This window comes from Salminus brasiliensis, chromosome 7 (assembly GCF_030463535.1).
Source record: "Salminus brasiliensis chromosome 7, fSalBra1.hap2, whole genome shotgun sequence".
In the NCBI taxonomy this organism is placed as follows: domain Eukaryota; kingdom Metazoa; phylum Chordata; class Actinopteri; order Characiformes; family Bryconidae; genus Salminus; species Salminus brasiliensis.
In genome coordinates, this window is record NC_132884.1 from 25,371,356 (window position 1) to 25,397,809 (window position 26,454).

Below are 26,454 nucleotides of genomic sequence, written 5' to 3' on the forward strand. Positions count from 1 at the left end.
GAAAACCTTCCCTCTTGTGTCTCCTCTCTTCTAAATTTAACTAAAATCCTAATCATTTCCCCATCCCCGAGGCTTAGCACGCTGCCTCTTCCACAATCTCCTCCTCTGTATCCCAACCCTCCACCCCCCCCTGCCCTGCCTCAACATGCCCTCATTTCCACAGAGAGAGAGAGAGAGAGAGAGAGAGAGAGATACTGAAACTATCTAAAGTCAATTGTACATATAATGTAAAGCTAACCTGTGCACTCTATATAGGCCTTTTACATTGTCATACCAATTGTTGTAAAGGAGAGCGTAAGACAGAGAGAGAGAGAGAGAGAGAGAGAGAGAGAGAGAGAGAGAGAGAGAGAGAGAGAGAGAAAGAGAGAGGACAAAGACACATTGAGATAGAAAGGAAAGAGAGAACTGGGGAGAGAGACAGAGAAAGATGGGGGGAGAGAGGCAGAGGAGAAGGAGAACAGGGGACTGGCTCAGGCACTGCATGCTCTTTGATCTTTATCTGTGGAGCTACACATCTATTTTGGGATGCGCCTAAGCTAAACTGATGATTTCCTGCTCCTCATGCGCTTCAATATAGAGAGTGAGCGAGAGAGAGAGAGAGAGAGAGAGAGAGAGAGAGAAAAGGTTGGCAAGAGAATCGCCACACATAGCAAAGAAGGAGGCCTTGCTGGAGAGATAAGGAGGACACAGAGAAAGTGGAAAGAGGATTGTGGAGGGGAAGAGGAGGAAGGAAGTGGAATGAGGAGGTGATGGGGGTGCATGGTGGGTAAAAATGAGAGAATCTGACGCCTGAAGAGTGTCGAGAAATTACAGAGAGACAGGCTGAGCGAACGTCTGCAATTTCGAAGTGAGCAGCCTCCATTTTGCACGCTGCTGTATCTTTAAAGTACTTGGAGCTGTCCGTCCAGTAAATGACTGTAATTTCCCCCGATGAGCACCACTGCTCTTACAAAAAACAACCTTAATGTCTTCCTACCATTAGGCCTGTAGGCCTGTCAGCACCATACTTGGCTGCCAGTCTGAATGCCCTGGTGTTGCCTTCCTCGTTTCTGTGGAAATAGGAGTCCCACATCAAACTTTTCCTCTAAATCAGAAACCTCTACAGGGTCGGTGAACTGGTCACTCACTGACTCTCTCTTTCAGGCAATTGAAGGATTTTCAGCAGTGGAAAAGGGTCACGTTTCCTTGCGGGGAGCATTTCAGAATTTTTTTTTAATTCAAGTCAGAAAAGGATGAACATTTGCAGCAATTGTTTAAATGACACAACATCAGAGTGCAAAGAAATGAACAGCTGAAGAGCTATTGGGACTGGATTTGTTTATCAGGGGGATGTACAGTGAGTCCAAGAAGTATTTGATCCCTTGCTGATTTTCTTCGTTGGCCCACTAATAAAGACATGATCATTCTATACTTTTAATGGTAGATGTATTCTTACATGGAGAGACAGAATATTAAAAAGAAAATCCAGAAAATAAATCTAAGGAATATATATTAATTGATTTGTATTTCATGGAGTGAAATAAGTATTTGATCCCTTAGTATTCATTAGCAGTTCTGGCTTTTACAGACCAGTTAGACACTCCCAATCAACTTGTTACCTGACCTGAAGCCACCTGTTCTCACTAATCACTTGTGTGAAAAACACCTGTCCACAGAATCAGACAGATCACACAGATTTCAAGTCTCCAACATGGGTAAAACCAAAGAGCTGTCACAGGACCTCAGAGTCAGAATTGTTGACCTTCACAAAGCTGGAATGGGCTACAAAAAGATTAGTAAGGTGTTGGATGTGAAAGTAACAACTATTGGTGCAATTATCAGAAAGTTTAAAGAGTATAACATGACAATCAACAGACCTCGGCCCGGTGCTCCAAAGAAGATTTCGCCTCGTGGGGTGGCAATGATGCTGAGAACAGTCAGAAATCGTCCTGCAACCACTCGGCAGGAGTTAGCAAATGACCTGAAGGCAGCTGGGACCACAGTTTGCAAGGAAACAATTGGCAACACTTTGCGCAACAATGGATTCACATCCTGCAGTGCCCGAAAGGTACCCCTGCTGAAGAGAGCACATGTGGAGGCGCGCCTCAAGTATGCCAATGATCATTTGAAAGATGAACCAAGTTATTGGGAGAAGGTTTTGTGGTCAGACGAGACCAAAATTGAACTTTTTGGCCTCAACTCCACCCGCCATGTGTGGAGGAAGAAAAATGCTGCCTATGACCCCAAGAACACTGTGCCCACCGTCAAGCATGGAGGTGGAAGCATAATGTTTTGGGGGTGTTTCTCTGCCAAGGGTACAGGGCTACTTCACCGCATCACTGGGAAGATGGATGGAGCCATGTACCGCACAATCCTGAGGGACAACCTCCTCCCCTCTGCCAGGGATCTGAAAATGGGCCGTGGTTGGGTCTTCCAACATGATAACGACCCTAAACATACAGCAAAGGCAACAAAGGATTGGCTCAAGAAAAATCACATTAAGGTCATGGAGTGGCCCAGCCAGTCGCCAGACCTCAATCCGATTGAAAATCTATGGAGGGAGCTGAAGGTCAGAGTTGCCAAGCGACAGCCCACCAACCTTCATGATTTAGAGAGGATCTGCAAAGAAGAGTGGGCCAAAATTCCCCCTGGTGTGTGTGCTAAACTTGTGGTTAACTACAACAAACGTCTCACCGCTGTACTTGCAAACAAAGGCTTTGCCACTAAGTATTGAGTGTGTTTGGCAAGAGGGATCAAATACTTATTTTCCTCATTGAAATACAAATTAATTAAAATATATTCTTTAAAATTATATTCTGGATTTTTGTCTTGATATTCTGTCTCTCCATGTTAGAATATATCTACCATTAAAAGTGCAGAAGGATAGTGTCTTTATTAGTGGGCAAACAAAGAAAATCAGCAAGGGATCAAATACTTCTTGGACTCACTGTATGTAATACAATTTTTACACAGTCACATAATTATATCATGAAATCCAAACGGCTAAAGAGTCACTGGTTCTTATTTTAGTTTTTGGTGAAGCAAAGTTCCAACCACACTTTGATTTCACTTTCGTTTCATGATTCAGAATGTGTTTAGTATCTAGCAGAGGATCCGTGCACTCCGAGAATAAACAAGGCGCAGAGCAGTGTCCAATCAGCTACTGACACAGATGTGCAAATGCACACACAAACACAACATGTCTAGTCTGTGGAGTCGTACTGCCTATAGAATAGGACTCTCTGAATTTGACAGGCATGGGTCAAAGGGATTGAAGCACTCTCTGGAATGAAGGTGCTCCATCCAAAACTTTTGGGATGGGTTGGGAAGTTGGGGCAGTGCAATAACAATAAATAAACAGGTGTCCCAATACATTTGTCCAAAAATGACCAAAATCATAGAAAAACAGCACATAATTCAGCCCAGAGGAGCGAGAAAAAGAGACAGAATCTGGACAGAAATAAAAATCACAGTAGAGCCAGAAACCACCCCAGGAACCCATGTCATTCTAAAGATGGGTGAACTGGACAGTTCCCTGCAAAAACGATGGGCTGAGAAAAGTTGAATTGAAGAGACAAGGACACTAAAATGGAACATTGGCCTACAAGCTTTAATGAAATCTGATGAGGACGACTGAAAAGAACAGTGAGATGGGCAATCTGGTAAAATGGGAAGAAGGGAGGGGATAGAGGGAAAATATATAAAGGAAATGATGCACCAGGCTAGTGCTAGATAATTCAATCAGAACCTGACATCATCAACCCAGAGAAGCAGAAAGAGAACAGTAAGGGGAGAAAGAAATAGAGGGAGGAAGAGGCAGAGAGAGAGAGAGAGAGAGAGAGGGAAAAAAACAGAGAAAGAAAGAGGAGTGTGTGGAGGGCGATACTCAGGGTAGCTAATGTGCTATGACAGGAATCACTAGCTCCTGGCCTCAGCTCTGCTTAAGCAAGAGAAATAGCAGGTAAAACAATAGAGCTGTAGCTAATCGCTCCACCATGGCCACATTTTGTCAGTGTGTGCTCTCATCTCCCACAGTACTGCACACTGCTGTTGATCTGCAGGCTCTTTGCCATGCTTACATAAAGACTGCTGTCAGTGTGGCGTCTAAAGTTGCAAAAATGAAGCAATGTGGATTCCATTATCAACAGAGCTGAATTGCAATGAATGGAGTTCCCAAGACAAGAACACCCACACCAGAAATGTCACGTCTCTTACATTGGTTCACAGCAGAAGAAGGACGCCCACAGCGCGAAGGCTTCATCTCTCTCACTGACTCACACAGTCAAGCTGCCTTTATCATTCATTTATTATTTTAATAACAAAGCTGGCTAAATGTATTGTGGCTTCACGAATGCTCTGTATAGGCTTCTGTACGTTGTTATTGTGATGAACAATGTGCCTCTATCACAGCGTATTATAACGACTGATAGCACTGAAAGAACACTGATCAAAATTAGCATTGTAGGAGTTTTTAATGGCTCTTTTTAAAATCTAATATTAAGCCCACATCACATCAGGCGCTGTAAACGCACGACATCACCAGCAATGTGCTCCCATAGTAATTAATGCAGCCTTTCACATGGCTGTGTGCATCACAAAGGTACAAAATATGCCTTGGCTCTTTATGACGCCTGACAAATGTGGCATTCAGGTGGTTTCTAGGCAGAAACAATACAAAGTACAGTATTTGCAGTATTAAATATGCAGCATGTTTTCCAATACGCTTATAAGTACAATCTAGGCCAATAAGCATCTCATTAAACAGCTGCTTTGAGGCTGAAGGTTAGTATCTATATTCAGCAATAATATTTGACAACTGATATTTTAAAGAAAACCTTCATTTTTTTGACCATCATTAAAATGTGTCTCATAAAAATGTCCTTGTGTATTGTGATAACATTTTGTTGATACGTCACCCATGTTAGTAAAATGTGTTCATCTTTCCCTGCAAGCTGACACGGTAAGGATGTACAGTACCAGCCAAAAGTTTGGACACAATTGAATGTGTGCTGATCATCATCTAAATGATGTTAGGACGTCGTGGCTGTGGGGGTTTCAGGTAGGCCCGTGTTATATGTTACACTGAAAGGAGATTATGTGCTTATATAGGCTATTAAGGCTATTTATCAGTCTTGCTAAGTGAGTTCATCTTTATGTATTAATGAATGTTGGCAAACATTCAAATGGATTTATATGGAATCACTGCATTTACAAGGGACCCTTGAAGACTCATAAAAGGTCATATTGTACAAGTATCACGGTTTGTCACGAAACAGAGGCAGACGTACTCGCAGGATAAGGTTTTAATACAAGACAAAAAAAAAAAACAGAAACCAAACAAGCACAAAGTTGATCAAAAGAAAGAACACAAGACAACGAACCGTGAACTGGCGTGAACACAATAATTAAATTATAAGTCTATTAGTAAGCACTAATAGACAGGCGTGGCTAGGCCAGACAAGACAAGGATGGCAACACAAAACAAAGGCAGACATGACAACAGGGGCAGGCATGACAACACGCTTAAAAGTGCATGAGCCCATTAGGTCTATTTTAAACAAATTAAGAAAATGTAATTCCAGACACTTTGCAATTAAACTATATAAGAAATGTAATTAAGATGTCTTTAATTTACAGTTAACCCCAGAGCTATCAGCTCTGCACAGCACTGTAGCATCACCAGGAAAGCTGCCTGACCTTACAGTTGTATGAATAAGAACAAAACAACAATAAAAATATTAATTTCTTTAATTCTGATGCAAACCTTTCGCTAACATGAGGATTATGCAAATAGCTTTACTGAGCAACATATTCTTATCATCAAGTTACCATGCACAAAACCTGACATAAAAACATTGACCACGCACATGTGGTTTATTGTAATTTTATGTCCTGTGCTTTTGTTAATGATTTCAGTCAAATTCAGCCAGTCTCTCGCGTTCCTGGGAGGCCTGCTTCTTGCATCACAGGATCCTTCTCTCATGAGAGTGCAGTTCGAAATGTCAGCTGTTGTTCATTCGCTTAAATTATTCTCAGACAATCCCTGTTCAGAAGTGTCGAAGAAATTTCTACAAAGCTGACTTAAATGTCAAGTGGTAGCCAAACAAGCCATCATCTGCACCATGTTCCATGTTCTGTGTAAATGATACTTTCTAGGATCTAGATTCCCCGGGGAGTAAAATTAATGTTTTCATCTTGTCCAAATCTACCCAGGCCTGTCCACATGGCGTGACAGGTACAGACCATACCAGTTAAACCAGGGAGTTTCCCTTCGTGCTGAATTATGACCAGTACAGTGGCTTGGCGCTGCTGTGCTCTGCTGTCAGTTCAGCAAGGGCCAGGGGGGGCCTTGATCCAAGCACACCCTGCCATTACGCGGTCCATGCTGGATTCGAGCATCTGCTCGCCCAAGCCGCAAGTGTGCCACAGAACACCGAGAACATTCCTCTGTTGCCATGGCAGACGCTCAGTGTTTACTAGAGTCGCTGGCACAAACCCAGTTCACGCCATGGGACGGCAGACAAGGCCTCTCAACACAGTCATCTTTGAAGGTGACACTGGCAACCTTCGTGCTTCGTTGAAGGGTGGCTCAACAATTCGTTCGTTAGTTAGTCACGTCAAGACTTCCAGCTTGTAACAGACTCTCAACGAGAGACACTTTAGGACCGTTATTTTATCTCCAACTCCAACAGCATGCATGTCACCACTGTCCCAACTGACATTCAGCTTAAACCAGTGATTTCAGTAGACTGTCTTGAGAAAGAGTGTCAGTTTGTCATCTGAAAATATAAGAACAGGCAAATGAAGTGTCATCAGTGGTCCCTGTCTATTAGAAAAAGGCTGCCAGAGGAATGCTGAGTAGAGTGAACTTTAGAACTTCCTGAACGTACTGCTTTGATTAGGATGAGGCGAAGGGCCCCGTCACCAAAGCATGTGCTTCAAACAGGCAGAGTCCTCCATGGGGACTGTACTACCTCCTACATAACCCCAATGAAGCCTGGCTCCAGACAGCATCAAGGGCATAAACAGAACTTTTCTGAAAAGAAAAGAATTTCAGTCGTTGTGGTGGTGACCCTTTCTTTTCACCTCCATTCAAATGAGGAGTTCATGAAGCCAAAAAGCAAAAATCTCCATCCATCAAATTCAGTTTCTGCAACAGTCCCCTTATCCAAGGGCGAGGAAAGCAGAGTGGACTGGAATGGCCACAGGCACGCCACAAAGGACTGGGTTGAGGTGTAGAGACAGAGAGGGGGAAGCAGAGGGAAGAGTGGGGCCATACTGGAGCCAGGGGACAAGGGGCCAAACCCATAAGAGAAGTTCAAGGGCAGTTCAAACCAAGTTTTGGAAATGGGTGCATTAAAAACAAAACGCCATCCAAGTGAGCTCATGTGAGTGTCTTGGGGGAATACACGGAGTAGGAGAACTTTGCAAGCCTCGAAATCCTAGCATGCTACAAAGCAGAAAACTATCAAGGTTGACATAACGCCACTGGTTAAGTCAACATTGGCAGTTCCATTGTTTCCAGCTCCGCTAAGAGACCTATGAGATCTGGCTAACATGAATGATTGGTAGATAATTTTTTGCTGTGTGTGTAATAGTGGTGGGCAATATATAACAATATATTATCGTATTGTGATCGTTTTTGTTATTGTTATGCACAATATGCTTTTGATATGAGTATATTGTGGATATCGTCAGCGTTTAAAGAACATTGATTTACTGCACATTTTGTTAAAAAAGAGTGTAATCAGTCCTTAATTGACACAATATTGCGATAAATATTGTATATCGTAAAACACGTAAACATTGTGGTAACATTTTCACCATATTGCCCAGCTCTAGTATGTAAGGCACTTCATGCAAGAAAGATATGATTAAAGAGGACAGCTGGATTAACCGAGCAAAGTCACAGATGTAAATGCTGACAGAGTTTTCGGGTAGAGATGCTACACCACTCTTCTTAAAAGAGTAGGTTGCAAAGAAAGTATGAAGATAAGCACATTAACAGTGGCAAGCCTTGATTCTCAATGCAGCTTTAAAGTCTCCAAAACTCGCTTTTGTTCCTGGTGACATCTGTGAAAAGAGATCATCCCATAAAAACGAACCGTTGATAGGACAACGCTCCTCTGAGACTGGATAAGGGGATAAAATTAGCCCAGAGGAAAAGCTAAACTGAGGGTTTACAGAAAACGGGGATGTAAAAAAAAAAAAAAAAGACAGAAAAGACTGGACAGTCTAAAGTCAAAGGAGAAAATGTCATCTTCTATTACATGACGAGCCTTGAATGTGAAGTGAAAGAGAAAGAGGGCACCACCCCCACTGCTGCTATTGCCTGACCTTCAGACTGTTGGTGGCTGCAGAGCAACAGTCTCTCTGCCATGATGGATAACCTTTATTTGTGTAAGTGTTTTGGCTTCGACATGAATCCGACCGACTAAGCAGAACTGCCTCTCTCTGAACTCGGCAAAGCTTTGATTTTTCCTCAACCAGCAGGCTCCTGACGCATGTGCCCAAAAATGAATAGGAAATCAAAGAGTGTTCACCTTCAGACTGTGGAGATCTGTAGCATCTCAGAGACAGCTGAGTCAAGAGAGAGCCGAGGTTGCCTCCAGGCCCCCCATCACTCCAGAACAGGCTCCCCAACTTCCAGTGACAGTGGAGAGCTACATCACACGCCACTTCTCACATATCTGTCTTGAGTGGGTGACCTTGAACACCCTGTGGTCACTTCTTGATGAAATCCACTTGCGGTGGGCTGCAGCTATTTGCTTAACTTTAGCTGCCTTAGCAAACATCCATCGTGGAAAGGGCTAATATGGGTTGCCCTGGATTAGCCCGGTCTGGGGTGAGCAAATTAGACAGCGCCAGTGTTTTTTGTGTGTTCAGAGAAGGCCTGGATTCCTTTGCCTTGAAATCTGTCAATCTCTTCTTTGCCATTCAAGTACACTAAAAGAGTCAGGACACATGGGGAGAGTTTAAGCAAGCTAACTACTAGTAAAAGGAAAGCAAATTGAGGCTGAGGCCAAGGCAAAAGAGCAGCACCTGTGTCAACAAAGCTGCTTGGGCCATATTTACTGAAGCATCATTAATTCTGCTGGAGCGCTGTACGTTTGCAGAGAAGATGAAGGAAGACAGAAGGTAAGAGGTGGAGAGCAGTTCTTTAACTCTTGGGCACAGCTCAGACAGATAAGCACTTGCTGTCTCTGGCAAGCGCAAAGCTTATTCCAGGTTCTCTTGTTTAGAGGAACCATGAATCCAAGTTAGCAGAAGGTACCACAACTCTTGCTTTCTTACAACGCACTCTTCTTCAACACAGAGTGAGGACAATTTGATTTATCGGAAGGTTTATGGTCAGTTTGAGTCACTAATAACTGAAGACTGACGTAATATTAATCTAGTTTGAAGAAACTTCCAAAAGAGGCCGCTTTTATAAGCAACGAAAATCTCCAAGAAGCTCACTGAATGGATGGCTAGTCCCTGCATATCCCGTCAGACAGAGGCTCTCTTCTCCCCTGCTACACTGACAGTTGGCATGCTTTCACCCACAACTGGGTAGGCTTAACTCTTCCTCTCTTTCCCTTCCTCCCTCCCTCACTCTGTGGCATGATTTGTACCCCTTCCCCCCAGTTCCTAAATGCCAAAACAAAAAGGTCATTCAATGTACGGGAAGGAAGAGAAGAAAGCTCAGTAACGGGCACAAGCAGTTCAAAATGTACCAGAACATTAACCTTAAACTCCCACTGCTACACTCACCCCTCACCACTTGTGATCGGCCGGTTTCTCTCTTCCTGTCTCACAAAAGGTTAGGACTAATCTTCATCTCCTGGCTCTGGCTCATACTGGGAATCCTAACAAGAAGCAGGAGAACTGAGCTGCTTTGGGAAGACCCTGGAGTGTTGATTAGGTTAGATCTGCTGTGCAGGCTGCCTGCAGCAAACTTTGCTTTCCAGAGATGCATTAGTGTTAATGGCTGCACCAATTTGCAGCTCATCCAGCTGATGCAAATAGAGGGGTACCACTTTGCAACGGTGACTGCAGCGCCCTTTAAACGGCTCTAGAGAGAACACTGAGCATGTGTGTGATGTGTACGTGTGTGTTTCTGCAGTCATATGTGTGTTTGTATGGGAGTTAGCATGGATTTGTGCTTTCATTCGTTCCCCCCTGCATCCACCTGACTACACACTTCCCAGGCAAAGGCAGAGCGCCTCCAGGAAGAGATGGCTAATATTAGCGAATCAGTGAAATGCAGTGGGCCGCTACATTTTTGGTATTGCGTAACATTGGTGACTACTAAAACCGTCTTACGTAAGAGATGTTCTCTATCTGTTCTGTTTCAGAATCCTATTTTGTAGGTGGGTTTCCTGGACATGGATTAAGCTGAGTCAACAACTAAAGTGTAATGGCAATTGTGACTTACCCCTGAGAAGCTTTTGTAGTCCATACTTAAGCTTAACCCATATAATCCCAGCAGTCACAGCTGGTCACATAAAATGTTCTTGTATGTTTGTGAAGCTTTCTACAGAACAATAAACTAAAAAGGTTCGAAGGTTCGCCTTGATTTCAGATGAACATAAATGACCAGATGTCACATGACCAGAGCTATTGACTTCAATCATGCATCTGACACAATTATGCCTGCACTGGAGCTCCACCAAATGTAGAAAGTAATAATTATGTTCTAATACCAACACAAGTACCATTTTTGGTAGATTTAATCTGTTAAGGGTCTTTTATTGATTAGATTGAGTTTAATAAAATCATGCTTTTCCATTTTCTCTCATGCTCACAAGAGATGTAAACATGTGAATAGTCACAAGCGTGACTGGGGGGATAACGTGGTAGCTTACATTGCTGTTGTTTCCTCTCATACACACAAAATTAAAAGAAGCTTCAAATGGTTCTCAAAACAAGATGCTACAGAAAAAACTCTTTCGGCTTGATATGATTTAAAGAAACCTGTTTTTAATAGAGATATGTGAGTGCAAAGAACCTTTAAAAAAGCCTGAACTATTAAATAATTGTCAGTCAAATTAGAATGTTATGTTATGAGTGTTTATTAGACCCTTTGACTACTTGAAAAACTACTTACCTGCCCTTTGTTTGTTAAATGATGGTAAGGGCACCACAGTTTATCAACAGGTAACACTATTCTCAGGGCTCACTGCAGCTAAAAAGCCAATTATTCAGATTTGGGAAACCATACATTTGAATGTACAGATATTCTGGTTCTGGCCTCTTGATGGCATGACTGCAAGGTAAAATATTCCTGATAGTAACATCTGCTACTGAAGATTGTATATATATTTATGTATAACATTTAAGGGTTCAGTCTGCATGTACGCTTGTTTCTTGATTCTCTCTTAAATTGTAATTTATCATTAGTTAATATTAATAAATGACAATATTTGATCACACAAAAAAATAACACTTTGCCTATATGGCTTTTACTTCATATCATATTTGATACATTTAGAATGTATTGCTCACAGCAGTTTAAATGCTCACACATTAAAACGTCTAGAACACAAAACAGTTTAACTCCTTGTACTTCTTAGTTGCTTTTACAATTGCACACCTTATTTTTTTAATAGCGTATAGCTCAAACTGACGTTTTGACCACGATGGAACATGACAGGGAAACAGGCATCATATTCAACATTTCCATATTTAAATAATAAAAAAAAATACTGTGGCCCAGAATTAAACTATTCCTGCTGCTTTTAAACAATTTAATAAATAGTTTAATAAATAGTGTCCTGGGGCTGTCTAAGGAGTAAAATCCATGTCCCTGTACAGCTGGAAAAAACTGGGATTAAATGAGTTAATCTGGGTCTGGGAAACCAGCCCTATTTGCGCAACAGCAGTTGATGCATGTGGCAGCCTGTGAATGGAGTTTTTTATACATCAGTCTGGGTGAGGCTGGAGTTTAATTCCTAACTCAATGTTTAGACTAGTCACTGCTATCTAAAGCTACATGCTAATATGCATTCATTAAATCAAGAAAACACTACTTTAAGCAAATAATAGAATGGCTAAACTCTATTACATATGTACAGTCATTATGTTAGTGGTCATTCCACTGCGTTTGCACTTGAGGGCATAATCCATACAGCCTTAAATATGCATAATCCATCCTTCGCATTTGGATGCCTATTAGCAGAGCAAATGGAACAAAAGGTCCTCAATCTGACCACAGAAGCTCGAGACAAAGGCAAAGGGGACACTGCGTTCAAATCACACTGGTGTATTTTCTCCACTGCATATTACCCTGTTGAAATTACACTGAGGCAAATGTATCCAGAGGCTTAAGGACCACATCTAAAATGCACGGCCAATAGAGGGCATAAAATGAGGTCATAAAAAGCATGTGTCTTCTTTACTGGTGATCATAAATAGCTAGTGAAAGGGTGATATTGAGAAGCAGTTTCAACTGGTTTGGGTTTTTCTCTCTCCCATGATCTTTTTTTTTTTTTTTCAGTATATAAAACCTCTGTCCTGAGCCACCACACACCAGTGCAGGCAAAAACAGATTTATGGTGCAACGTTCTCTCGTGCAAAGGAAGTGTTTATCATCATCTGCAGGACTCTGTGTGTCTGAAAAACAGACACATTGAGGATACACAATAGCAGTCTGAAACCGCTGTAAAAAATTGCGCTGGTTTGGCATTTCTTTGAGGTAGAACTACAGGGGTGAGGATTTACATAGAAACGCGCTTATTGTTCATGACCAGGAGGGGTTGTTGCCAGTCTTGAAGGATGTATCCCCTTTGATGTCATGGTTAAAGTGTAATTACGGAAAGAAAACGCCTGTTCAAAATGCACACTAGGGTGCACTAGCAACGAACTGCTGCGTGAGCAAGGCTGCCTACCTGCATTTCAAATGATCTGTGAAAAAAGAAACATGCTGCTTATGAAGCAATTTCAACTCGGAAGCAAGTTTAGCTGTCCCAAAACACATGTGGGCTGCTTTGTGTTTGTGTGGGATCTGACTGTTGATGTCAGGCAAATTTACACATCTTTAGACATCCCACCCTGCAAAAACTCATTTAAGGGATGTCCGCAGGGAGCCTGGTCTCATCATGAAGGACATCAATAGAGTTGCGAAAGATCCGCACGTTAGCTATGCTAATGAAAGAATGACACCTATTAACTCACCTCACCTCAACATGTAGGAGTAACACGAAAGTAGCCGCTATCAATATGCAGGAGACTCCTGGGAACTCCATGAGAAGTGGGATATCTGTATCTTTTAAAACTGACAAGAATACACAAAAGTAAGTGTAACACAAAATCAGACACTAACAATCAGCAGCAGGCTTCTGGAACCTCAGTGAGAGGTGGGATGCCTGTATCTTTTCAAATCAATAAGTAGATGCACAAACGAAGGTGTGAGACAACGTGGTGGATTACACTGACAACCTTTCCCCCTTTCTGCAACATTTAACAGTTTTTAAGAGCCTCCTGATTGCTTTTGCTTCAAGGCTACAGGCATATATAACACACTGGAACATCTCTCAGTCCGCTATCAATAGAGCAATGCTGACCAAGCACCACTCGATCTGGTCAGTTTTCCAAAACTTAGCTACTTTATCTATTCTAGTGCACATTAAGATAATGGTTGAAATAGGCTCTTTTTTCTCTATAGAAGAACACATTCGTCTGCTTGATTGTTTCTCATGAATAGCAATGCTTTTAATTTCCAACTGCCCCCTAGGCAATGGCTATAAACTGCCAATTTAATGCGTGTGCTGGTTCTGGAAACAAGGGCTATTTATCTTAGGAACATTAAAATGCTAAAGCACTGCAGAGATTAAACATATAGTCAGTCCTGTTTATATCATGTGAAGCTAGTCCAGTTCAGAAGTAGTATAACAGGTGCAGAGCAGATTCGCACTCACTCGGGAGCTGCTACATGAAAAGTGAACGTTCTACTTTTCAGAGCACCGGAAAAGAAAATCTTCCTCATGGAAAGCTAATAGCTTACTTTCATCTTAGTTGGCTCGAACGCTAACTGCACTGACTGGCCTGTCATTTGGCTTTAACTATTATCCCCCCAAGCCAACCCTACCACCAATTAATTTGTACAGAACTAAAAAACAAAAATCAGGTCTTAAATCTGCTACTAGAGATTTCTGAGCAAACCTAATTTAATAGAGCCCTGCACTTTCATGATGAACCTCAAGACGTTGTGCTGTTTTCTCTCTCTTCTCCTGGCGCAGCCACAGCCGTCTGGTCCACCATGTCCTTCCAGGTTTGCTGAGCTGCTCGGTTAGGAAATTCGAATTGATGTTGTAATATCTTGAGGGCCTAATCAAATTTGAAAAAGGTTAACTAGGTGGAATTGCTCCACCACATTTGCAGCCACAGTGGAGCTGAGCGCAGTTAAAGTAGTGTGGGGGCCAAGGAGTGTTCTGCCAGAATGTCAGTAGAATCTGAACCTCCCTGCCACAGGGGAGAATGAAGCGCGAAGGAGAAACGAATGAGGCACAGCTGTGCAAGTCCAGGGCCACAAACACAAAACTTTGCACATTTTTTTTTAAGACTAGGGTGGGTAACACAGAACCTCAACAGCTGCCAAGATAGAGGATCGGCATGGGACAGCCGAGGAGAAAGCTACTGTTGATGGTCTGCTTTTCTCTCTTTTTTTCTTTTTTTTTGCTTGAGGGTCAAAAAATGTGCTCATGCTGCTTTGAAGCACACCAGAGTTTTACCACTTTTTACTGCACTGAGCTCAGTTTGTGTGTCGAATGGAAAATGCCTTGTGAAATTCCGTTTAGAGTTAAGGAAAATTGTGCCTCAGTAGGGGTGTGACAATGCATTGGAAAATTTGATGTCACAATATGAAAACACAACAATGCATTAAAAAATTGTGATGTCACAATGCCAAAACACGACAATACATTAAGAAAGTGTGATGTCACAATGTAAACACGTGACAAAACATTTAGAAAATCACAATATCACAATTCAAAAGCATGACAATGCAGTAAACAAATCATGATGTCACAATGCAAAAGCGTGACAATGCATTGAGAAATTGTGACATCACAATGCAAATACATGACAACTGTGGAGAATGATGACTTGTAATGCAGTTGGAAAGTTCATAAATGACCAGCACCAACTAACACCACACACCAGCCCTGTCATATCCATGTGTGTACTCCACCCTCCTTCATTCTCCATCCATCTTGTTTCATTAGTAGTCTTTGCAACAATCATGGATAGAGCCATTGTGTTTCATCAACCAAATTCTGATGTTGTGGAAATCGTTAACCCAAGACTCATGAATTGAATCAACCCGTGGTTCTGAGGCTGGGTATACTGTTACAACCTGATTATTTAGGACAGAGCTCTTGAAACGAACCGAAATAGCATGCACTTTATTTTAAGCCTTTAATGCTGTAGCAAACAGCTGCTTTTTCTGCCTTTAAATCTATTATTTTCCTTTAATAGCATGATTTCTCAAGGTTGCTGCCCAATATATTTTCATATGTATCTGTTCTAAATGTGTCCATTGTACGCACAGTGCATTAAACACGGAACACAGCATTGGGCTTCTTTTACATAGTAATAGAAAACACTACGGCACACAGAAAGCTCCAATTACACGTTAATCCATTTTACTCTGGTCAACATGGTCATGTTCCCCCTTTAACTCATAAAATCCTCTCTGAAACAAATTAAAAGGGGACTTCACCACAATCTCTGAATGTGTCAATGGCAAGATATCCGATAAGACAGGGTTAATATCTCTCAGGTAAGGGACACAGCATACTGTCTGCAGTGGTGTTCTGCTGCTGTGTCCTGTCCTCACTAAATATAGCCACAAATGAGGCAAATGCCTGTCCTGCATGTCTGGATGCTGCAAACACATTGATCCCAGACAAGAAGCATTCACCAGCAGAGAGCCACGCACCAACCAATCAGCCCACTCTGTCTCTGTCATTAGCCCTTCTTAGTAGACGTGATTGGGGTCAGGCAAGAAATGCAGCATGCCAAATCAAGCACATGGCAAGGCTTTTGAAAGCTGGCCATCTTAATTAGAAATGTCAAATGTGGACTCTAAAAGTCAATGGTGTGATGCAGTTTTGGAGAGCAGGGGGGAAAAAAGATGATTTATCTACAGAGACATTGCCGCTAGACAGCAGCCCTGGGTCGATAACTGGTTATAGAAAAAACTGTGATCATTTCTTCACTTCACCTTTATTTAACCATTTCATTTGTATGATCGTTCTAATCTACACTCCAAGCAAAAAGGGTTTTAAAAAGGGTTCTTTGAGCCATTTTATGAATCTTATAAGTTTTTGAAACTTTTCACAGTTAACAGAGAACACACATTGCGCTTTTAGGGTAAACACAGTCATTTCACAAGTGCTTCCGCTACAGTTACAAGTCAGAGATCCCCTGTTCAGTTCTAAATAGATGCCTTTTCGTTAGAGTCTAGAGAGTAAAACAGATTAGCTAGGTGGATGCCAACACAACAGTTTACTGGATGTTAATAGTGTGACATGTGCAGAACATCCGTGTCCCAATAAGGATAATGGTTACATGTTTACTGGGGTAAAAATGATGGGGTAAAAAAAAAGAGCTCAAGTGTCCAGTCCTGTAAACTGGCCAACTGTTCTGGACAAGAAGAAGGAAAAACAGGAAGAAAACAAGTGAAGGAAGGAACATTAGATGCCCTCCTGCACCCTAAAAAAACCCATCAATGTTGTTGTTGGACTCCATAGGTGCTATAGCCAAATTCAGGATATGTGCAGAAAACTATAGCAACTAACTAAATAATCCCTGCTTAATATATGCTAATATTTCAGCGAATTAGACTTGATGAGGAATAGATAGGGGTTGACTCCCTTTTTCCAGTAATGAGTATCATTAGGGGTCGAATTAATGGAAAAACACATTCATGTGGCACCAAGCAGATACTTTACCCCTTTTCAACAAGGCCACGCTGTTCTGAACCCATTAACGCCTTGCCCCTTACACCAGTAGTCTATTATTCAGTTATTAACCTTAAAATGTAATACTCAGTAATTATCACAAATGATTTGCTGGCTAGTATGTATGTTATGTTGTTATAACTTAGGAAATGTGTGGGTGAAGTGTGGGTCCACATACAAGCCCTTACAATTAATGGAAAATGGAAAAACGTTAGGGGTTAATGGAAAAAAGATGAAGCGGAAAAGAATCATGTATGTATTTTGGCCCTATTTAGGATCAGCCGTTTCCGTGCTAATTGTGCACAAACAGGTGAGACCAAACGATGCCGAAGATGTAATTTGTTCTAATGAGCTAGGGTTAGTATCATGTCGCTGTCAATCTCTGGGTGGTGCCACTCAATTTAATGAAACTCAAGTGTCTGGGGCAGAAGCGAGGTGTGAGGAATCCCATTACCAAAGCATCTCACATTCATAATGTGCTCTGAATAAAGATAGTCCTCCCATTCCATCTGTGATACTGGAAAACTGTTATTAGATCCTATGGCAGCTGTCAAACGTATATCCCATTAATGCCTCAAATAATGAATGATGACCAATTCAATGTTAACAAGATTAGCTGGTAGCAAATACTGTAATTGATCATTAGATTATAGCATATTGATCTGGCAAGACCAAAGCCTTGGATGATCCATAAATTACAGACGCACACTCTTTCATTTGCCATTCCATAAACACACATCAGCCATGCCTCAATATCTAGTGAGAGCCCTAGGTTATTAAATATACATTAATCACAAAGACTCAGTACTTTGTTGCTCTGAATATGATGTCTGGCAGAGGCAGGTTTATTTTGGCAATATTTGGTAGGTAGATTTACATATATGCTAAACCCATAAAGGAATATGCTGCAAGGTTTCTTGAAAAAGCAGTGAAATGCGTCCTTAAAAAACCTCATGCAAGACAGAATAAATACAGGTGGTTACCAATATACTAATTTCTGTTTCCAGTCAAATATCCACTACTTACTGCAAAAATGCATCATTGGTAGTGGTGTAAAGGAAGACCATAATTATGGTGTGACGAATTTCCAGACCATTTTTTTTTAGATCATCTTAAATGAAAAGGAAGACAACGTGAGTTTGAAAGTATTTTGTCTTATTGCTTAATTTGCATTAGTGACTTTTATTTTGACACTGTATGTTTGTATTAGAGACTTATTTTGACATGGTCTGTCTGTACTATTGACTTTTATTTTGAAATATTCTGTATTATTTGTATTATTGCCTAAGTTTGATATGGACTGTTTGGGATGTAGAGACTCTGTTTTTTTTCTTTATTGCGTTCCACATTAAAAGTTAACAGTGGAGTATATTGTTCCGAAGTTTACTTACCTCAGGTTTCTCCTTTTTACACTCAGCCTGTGTCCATATGAGACTCCCATGCCTCACACTAATAGAACTCTGCTCACCACTCACACACCAGAGGGATGTAGCTACAGATGTGTGGCCGGGGATGTTTTGCTTTATGGCTCTTGTTGCACATCATTTACAAACAGTACCCGTTTTATCCACTCGCTCTGTTCACGTGACAGACAGCTGCTCAGTCTGTGTATTTTTACTACTTTATTACTGTAAAAATGAACAGTGACAATAAATCTGTATTCCACACTGTTATGGTTGACTTTGGTGATTTATCTGCAGTTCATGTTTTCTAGCCATTACATCACTAATCATTAGTCATTATTCTGTCATTAATCAGTATTCTTTTAAATTGACACAAATCAATCATACCACACATTTTAGTAAACTTGCACTAAATTCCACACAAAAATGATGACTTTTCAATTGTAACATAACATACTGGAACAAGACGTGAGCTTCTGTACAATTTACAAAATTGTAGAACATAAATAGAGAACATCTGCTTTCCTCTACTTCATATTTTACGCTATCTCTACCCAAGTCAAGTACAGGAGTTGTATACTTTGTCCGCCACATGTTGGCTGTCAAACATTTTTAGTAAGATCATGATAGCGTGCAGGATGTAGGAACTTGTGCTGTGTCTCAAAAAGCTGTTTTAACATCAGTAAGGTTTCTTTTCAGTTAAAATGGGGCCTACATGCACAGCTGCCGGTCTAGACGCAATTAAATAGAGTGCCATGACAGGATTTCTACACTCAATCCATGCTTACTTCACTTGCAGAGATGTGGGAGAGAACCACATCTCTAGAAGTTCAGATTCACAGTCACATCCAATGTGCAGGGTGTGTCCTCCTCTGAGACTGACTCTTCTGATTAGACACCTAATCCACATCCATGATATCTTATTTACAGAGTCCAGTTGATTTTCACGCTCTGAGCGGATACCATCTTGATCCAATCAGCACTGCTATGTTAACACAACCACTATCTCTGCCTTTTCTCACTTTCTGTGAGGGTCTCTCGGTTATGCGTCGCCCTGAAGCTCCAACTTTCCCAGCCTAAGGAAATCTTCCACAGTGTGAGCTGACAGTGTTCCATGGGGAATCTCTGGCACTTGGTAATGATTGGCTGAGTGTAGTGTGTCAGCCACCCAATGCACCAGCGATCAATAATTCACGATGAGTCTATGTTTTTTCCTCTCCCTTGCAGTGCTCAGAAATGGTTCAGTCATGCTGTTATCGCCCTCACTGAGCCTTGGCTGGAACTACTACAAGAGGACCTGGAGTGATCAAAGACGTTAAAGTGTAAAACCGTCCAAACACCCCACCATGAAGGGAGAACCATGCCATCCAGTCAGAGAAAGCAGCCATCTTGGGACAGACAGAGTTAGCTGTCTGACCTAGTTAGCATATGAACACCCGCAAGCACAGTCCATGCCACTCCTTCTCCTGCCTAGCCAGACACTGAGCGGCCAGGCAGAAGCAGGTCCGGAATAAAGAACTGAATAAAATGAAATGTATGGCCTCGAGCTTTGAGATTCCTTTTTACATTGTTTATTAAATCACTGGATCACTGATGGTTTAAAACCCCTTAGTTCAACATTAGCAATATTTAAAGTGAATTACTTTGCCGGGGGGCGTCTGTAATCACATTCTTCCATGTCAAACAGTGATAAAACTCTCAATAAAATTACAGATGTGGTAATTTTATTGAGAGTTTGAGGATGTGTGAGTGTCTAGTGGGTTGTATTTTCTACTAATCTACTGAACAACCTTTGGAATCTTTCTCCTCTTGCTAATCCTTTCCCAGTGTAGAAATCATGAAGATGAAGTTCTCCCACCTGGCCAAGCTAATCCGTTATTCTCCATTATTTTGCCATTTGGGATGTGTTTTATGTGGACAGGCATGGTAGAGGACTAAATACTGTCAGTAAACAGCAGTCAAAAACCTTGTTTTTTTACCTCTAGCCAAAGTGACCTCTGCCTGGAGAACCATGGAGATGTATGTCCAGACAGGACATTATCAGACTACAGATGGCTTTGGTGTAAAAGGTAAAATGCAGCTTGTAATTTTCGCAGGGGAGGAGGGACGAAAACGCTGACATGGCATATCCGGGAGGAAATGATCACATTGTAAAAGGCAAAAGATGCCACATGGAATTAGGAGAATCTTGTATATAACAATTGAAACATCCCTTTAATATAGTAATAATTCAATATTAATTACAATATTAGAGTGAAGATGTTAAACATCCCCCACTGCAGCGGCTGCTACCTTATGCTGACCTCTGCATTCAGGCAAAAGTCATATGTATAACATGATGACTACTTCACATTGCATACTTTCTTATTCATATATGCACCAAGTGTGACCCACAAGGCACACACATTGTAACACTCACCCCCTGATGCACAGGCCCCAGGAGGTTGGGAGCCTACAGGTGTTTGGGGACCTCCAGGGGTTGGGGGTACAGGCCTAGGCCAGGGCTTCCCTGCAGGCAGGCCCAGACGCACAACCCCCACGTACTCCACAAAGGTGCCCGGGAAGTCGCCTTTTTCCTTGGTGCGCTCGTTAGTGCCATTGAGCCAGCCCTTGGGATTTTTCTCATCACCCTCCTGGTAGTCTGGTGCCAGAAGCGCTAACTTGCTGACGGTGAGGAGGTCTCCAGGTTGCAGAGAGATGTCATCACCCCTCTCCCGCTTGTACTCAAACAGTGCACGGTACTGAAAACTGTCCGAGCTCATGGTGTACGTTTTACATGAGCTTTAAAGGTTTGTTTTTTTTGTTGTTGTTGTTGTTGTTTTCCTGGATTAGGTTCAAAATATAGAAAAACCCTGCTCTCTAAATAAGTAAACCTGGAAGTCCTTTCAGCATGTCCTGAGAACTGACGAACATTTGGATTAATTCCTTGCAGAGGTTATAACTCCATAGTGCTAGGAGGAGGCCAATACTGCGCAGTTTCTGGACTTGTCCAGTGGTCACTTGCAGTCTGTGGTGATATACGCAGGAATTTGGATGATACTAGGAACGGCCCCAGTCCCATTAAAAGAGGGCGCGGAGAAGGGGAGTGGGGGAACAAGGGTGGAAGCGCAGATTTGGGGGCAGAGCGACCCGCAATGTGGGCGGTCGTTGGTCCTGCAGAGCTGGCAGTGGCCCCCAGATGGTAAAGCAACATTTATTAAATTATCCTCTCAGGCTGGTTTCAGATGTGCTCACAGGCAGACAAACTGACATGTGCAGCCCCCGTCCATTAATCCAAAGACGTGGGGCACTTCAGAGGGTGGTCCAAAGAATTTATACTGCAACCTGAAAGTGTATTATTGGCAAAATGATTATTATGCACTTCATTAGGCAAACATTTGTATGTCCTTCATTATGCAATACTGTGGGCTGCATACTAAGTAAATGCCTGCACTGCATGGGAGCATTTCCGATGCTTTCTCCTAGCCAGGCTTAAGACCTGATTATTACCAGCAGAGCACTAAAGCCAGAAGCGTGGTGGAGATGCATCACTTTGGAGAGCGTGAGTGGGGCGAGTGGCAACTTGAGCATGCAGAGAGAACTCGGCTCGGCTAAGTGGAATCGGGGGGCAAAGAAAACTTACCTTTTCTCTCGCTCGTCAAAATTGTTCCGACTGCAAACGACAAGCAAACGAATCCAACGGACGACCAAGAAAACGAGGGACCGCGAGGTCAGTTTAAAGACAGCACGCGTTTGAGTTTGCCTCAATAAGTCTGCGTGGCTGAGTCAGACTCAGACGTGCAGCCAGCGTTATTTTTCCCACCCGTATTCCGGCGAGTCCCGACTCCAGAGCTCTGATTGGTTGGCAACAACGCGCCTCCTGCGCTGGTATTGGCTGGGCGTTCGTGCTTGTGAGCGGGCTCCGTGCTCTCATGGGTGGATCATCCGGGATTATAATCCAGCAGCCAATTAGAGAAGCGGGAGGTGGGTACCCCCTACCGCCCCTCCTCCATAAAACGGGTGGGAAATAAAACAGCCAGCCTAATGCTGTGGTACAGTTATGCCTGTGACGTCAGCGGTCACGCCCCCGGTGTCTATAATACACAAAGTCATGGACGCAGCAGGAGACAGAGAAGTTGTCTGTGCTTCAGGTTTGGAGAGTGAAAGCAGGAGTTTGCTGACTTCAGCACTTTTATACTTCTGCAGTACATTACCAGGGGGTGTTTGGTAACTCCTTTGAACCAGAAAATGTTCAAAAAGAGGTTTAAAAACGTTTCTGTTCTTTACATCTTCTAGCAGTGGCTGTTTTGCTCGCTTACTGTTCAGCACATGCTGTTGGCCATGGCTGCTACACCGGCTTTAACAGATGAACCCAACAGCAAAAGTTCTTGCAAATCGTTTTTTTCTGATGTCAGTTCCTGTAGTTTCTGTCTTATTGAAGCAGATGTTTATTTTATGTCAGGACAACGTCTAATGCCAGCGTCACAGAATATGAGGTCAGAATACATAATACAGCTGACGTTCATATTTTGTTGGATTTGAGTTGTGATGCTAAACAGATTTTGGTTTGCAGATTTTGGTGCAGAATCCATGTAACGGCTTTACATAATCAGGATACAAAAAAAAAATAAAATAGCAGTAACTGTAATCCGTTAGTTTCCACAGTTACAGTGAAAAAGTGAGTAATTCGATTACAGTTACATCTTATAATCAGGATTACATTACAGCCTAAAAAGCATCACTACTCTTCCCATGTTACTTTCTAATCGAGTGAGCAAGCGAGTTTGTGAGATGCTGCTGTTGTTGATGTTCATCGTAACTTTTTCTTTCTCTTTAAAGATGCACACGGCGCTAGTTGGGTGTAACAGCACCCCTGACGGAAAATCTTGAGCTTGCCTTCCCTGGCGTGCTGTAAACATGCATTCACTGATGATATTTCAAAAGATTTTTTTTTTATTTCAAAAGGTTTGGTAATTTTTATCATTAATGTTTAAATAGTTCTGACCAGAGGAGGATGGGCCCCCCTTGTGAGTCTTGGTTCCTCCCAAGGTTTCTTCCTCCAGCTCTGAGGGAGTTTTTCCTTGCCACTGTTGCCGTTGGCTTGCTCACGGGGGTCTTTGATCCTTCATGTTTTTTCTTCTTTCTTCTTTGTCTCTGTCCTTTATTAAGTACTAATTATGTAAAGCTGCTTTGTGAGGACAACAGTTGTAAAAAGCGCTATACGAATAAATCTGACTTGACTTGACTAGACAAGGTAGGACTGCTGTACGCTTGTCTAAATATTTCTTTCTGTGTCTAAATGAGTGTGCAGGTTTGTGTGTGTCTGATATTTTAGTACTAATAGTAATAATCACAAATCTTACATAATAAAACCATCTCAAATACTCAATTTTTATTTGTTTATTTATTTTGTTTCATGCAGAATTTAAAAAGGCCAGCTGCCTCTTACACTGCCCTGCTAGAAATACTAGCACACACCAGCAAACCAGACCAGCATCAAACAATTTAGACCATTTCAAATAAACATGCAATTCATGCTGGTTTGAGCTGTCTGATTCATAATGAATAGACTAATATAAATCAACCAAAATACTTGGAATAAAATAATTTCACTTTTTACAATAACCTTTCCCTGTCCCTGTGAAGTTCCCAGTTTGGAGATGAGGTTTTGTTCTAGCAGCAATGGTATATATATATTGTAGTAGACAGGGATTTGCTTCATGAGAACAAAAGATTGTTTCATGTGGACATGAGATTATTTGCTATTAGGAGTAGACGTTATTTTTAAAAAGGTTATTTTTATCTTTATTAGTGAATTTGTATTTAAAAATCCAACAGTAGCTGTAATCAGTAAGTAATCAGATTACATGACTTTAATATACTGATCCAGTGGACGCTACAATTACATTTTTGCACAGGTCAGCAGTAATTTGTAACAGAATGCTTTTTTCTAACCACCCCAACCCCGATGTTATGTAACCAAAATCCAACTTTTTCCAAACATCACGTGCCAACGCCATATTGATGTAAAATAAAAACATTTAGTCGTGAGGTGTGATGTAGGGTGACCCAACGTCTGCTAAGCTTCATAAAATGTAAATGTTCACACAACATTGAATTCTAGCAATGTGAGAATGATAGACATGATCGGCATGTTGGTGGATTGTTAAGTAACCAAAACTCAACATCTGTCTAGCCTTGGAGCTCAATGTCACCCCAATGTTATTTTTCTGACAGATGATGACCTTGAAGTTTTGAAGTCAACACTTTTTTTTATGTTTGTCCCAAGTTACAAACCAACAGTGCCTGCGGGGGTAAGCTATGTATGTTGGCTCAGGGGAAAATATAAACCTGAAATGCATTTGAAACATTTAAGGACCTTGCACTTAAATAAAATAATGAATGTGTGACCTAATGCATAGAATAATACATCCCATACATTGATGTCTATAGATGAGTATGAGGCACATAGGAATATATTTGAATTAATTGTATCTATTTTTTTCTATTTAATTGACGGTCTAGTCTTTGTAGTTACTACCTGCATAAGCACATATTCAGGTCCTGTGTAGCCCTAGTATCCCATACTCACTTAGAGATGTCAGTGCATATCATGTATTATTCTGTATTTGATAAATAAATAGCAGGGTAGTGATAAAAATATTATGTGCAGTATATTTACCAACATACCAAGATGTACTTTCAAATAAATAAGTAAAATATGCCTCTTTAGTTTATATTTAGCTCTTAGTGAAGAGCCTTCTTGCCAATCAAATGCTGCTTTCCCAGTGTGTCATCCTGAACAGTTACACTATCTGTGCCTTATCAGTATCTATCCCAAGCTCACGACCAACTGTCGTCGTAACTGGGCATCGTCTAATTGTACTTTGTACTGAAGTGCATTAGCCAAGGCGTAGGAGTTCTTCTGTCGCCAGCATCAAGCCCACTTACAAATGCAAAGTGACAGACATCAACGCCCTGTGCTGAAAGATGGAAAAGACATAATCAAGATAAAGTACCTTGTCAAACATAGGTCTTCACACATAATCTAGCCCATATGCGCTAATGTCTGCAGAGGCTGTTTATAAGCAAATGCTCCATCAGTTGCAAAAGCTTGTGAGGGGGAATAAAAGGGGGTGGGAGGTGGGGGGGAGACAAGAAATAACATCAATGCCCCTTGACACTAACCACTAAGCCATTTCTGAAATGAACCTGAAAGACATGCAGCTGGGATCTCCTCTACGCCGTAATGACATATTATGCATGAAGCCGGACAAATTGTTTAGTTTTGCTTTTTAGCATCCACGCATGGAGGGAGGTTTGTAGCATCATGCGTCCCAAGACGTCTCCTGTACACAAATGTAAGTGGAATGCGTCCTCACCCGCCATCAGAGTCAGCCAAGCTGAGAGAGGAATGCAGGGCTTCATTCAGCGCTCTAGTTGCGGTGCTGGCAGAGAGAAAGCACAGCCATTACTCTATCCACATTTGCTCTGGAATACTGTGGGAAGTTGAGATGGAAAGAGAGACGAATTGGACCAAATGACTTTATAACGTCATGTAATATAAAACCTTAATGAGATAATATTGAAATAAGGTCTTGAGGTTGAGAGAGGACTGTAGTTTGTCCCCTCGTTTTACTCCTGACTCCCTGTACTTTTAGATACGTCCAAATGTTTGTGGACCCGCCTTCTAATGAATGCATTCAGCTACTTTAAATCGCACCCATTGCTGACACAGATGTGCAAATACACACACACACACACAGCTTGTCTAGTCCCTGTAGAGAAGTTTCTTGCCGTTTTCAGGGAGATTCTGACATACATCACTGTTTTCTTATTTGGACTGTGTTCAACTCGAAGTGGGATCCCTCATTATAAGAGCACAGCAGCAAACAATTCTGTGAATTAAAAACACATCATGAATCTGACAGACCTTTATTTTAACTTATTAGACTTTCTGTTTGGAGATTTTTTTTTTTAGAAAGATAATAGTGAATGACGGCCAATTTGTAAATGAAAAGGAACTTTTAGGGAACTACCCCTAACACTTGTGTCAAAATAGGTCTACTTGGAACAATGCCATAGAATAAATATTTGTAGTTCCATAAAGAGCCTTTTATGTGATTTTTGAAAATGAGACCTTTTGTTAT

At 41.6% G+C, this 26,454-nt stretch overlaps 1 protein-coding gene across 1 annotated transcript in view; it reads right to left on the reverse strand.

The window, feature by feature from the left end:
* pik3r3b (phosphoinositide-3-kinase, regulatory subunit 3b (gamma)) overlaps window positions 1–22,095 on the reverse strand; it is a 220,248-nt gene extending 198,153 nt beyond the window's left edge. Inside the window, exons 1-2 of the mRNA XM_072684314.1 lie at window positions 21,948–22,095; window positions 20,745–21,649 (exon numbers count right to left, since the gene is read on the reverse strand). Of these exons, the coding sequence (XP_072540415.1) occupies window positions 20,745–21,087 (343 nt within the window). The 5' untranslated portion in view covers window positions 21,088–21,649; window positions 21,948–22,095. The remainder of the gene's footprint in view (window positions 1–20,744; window positions 21,650–21,947) is intronic.
* Between the last annotated feature and the right edge of the window lie 4,359 nt (window positions 22,096–26,454).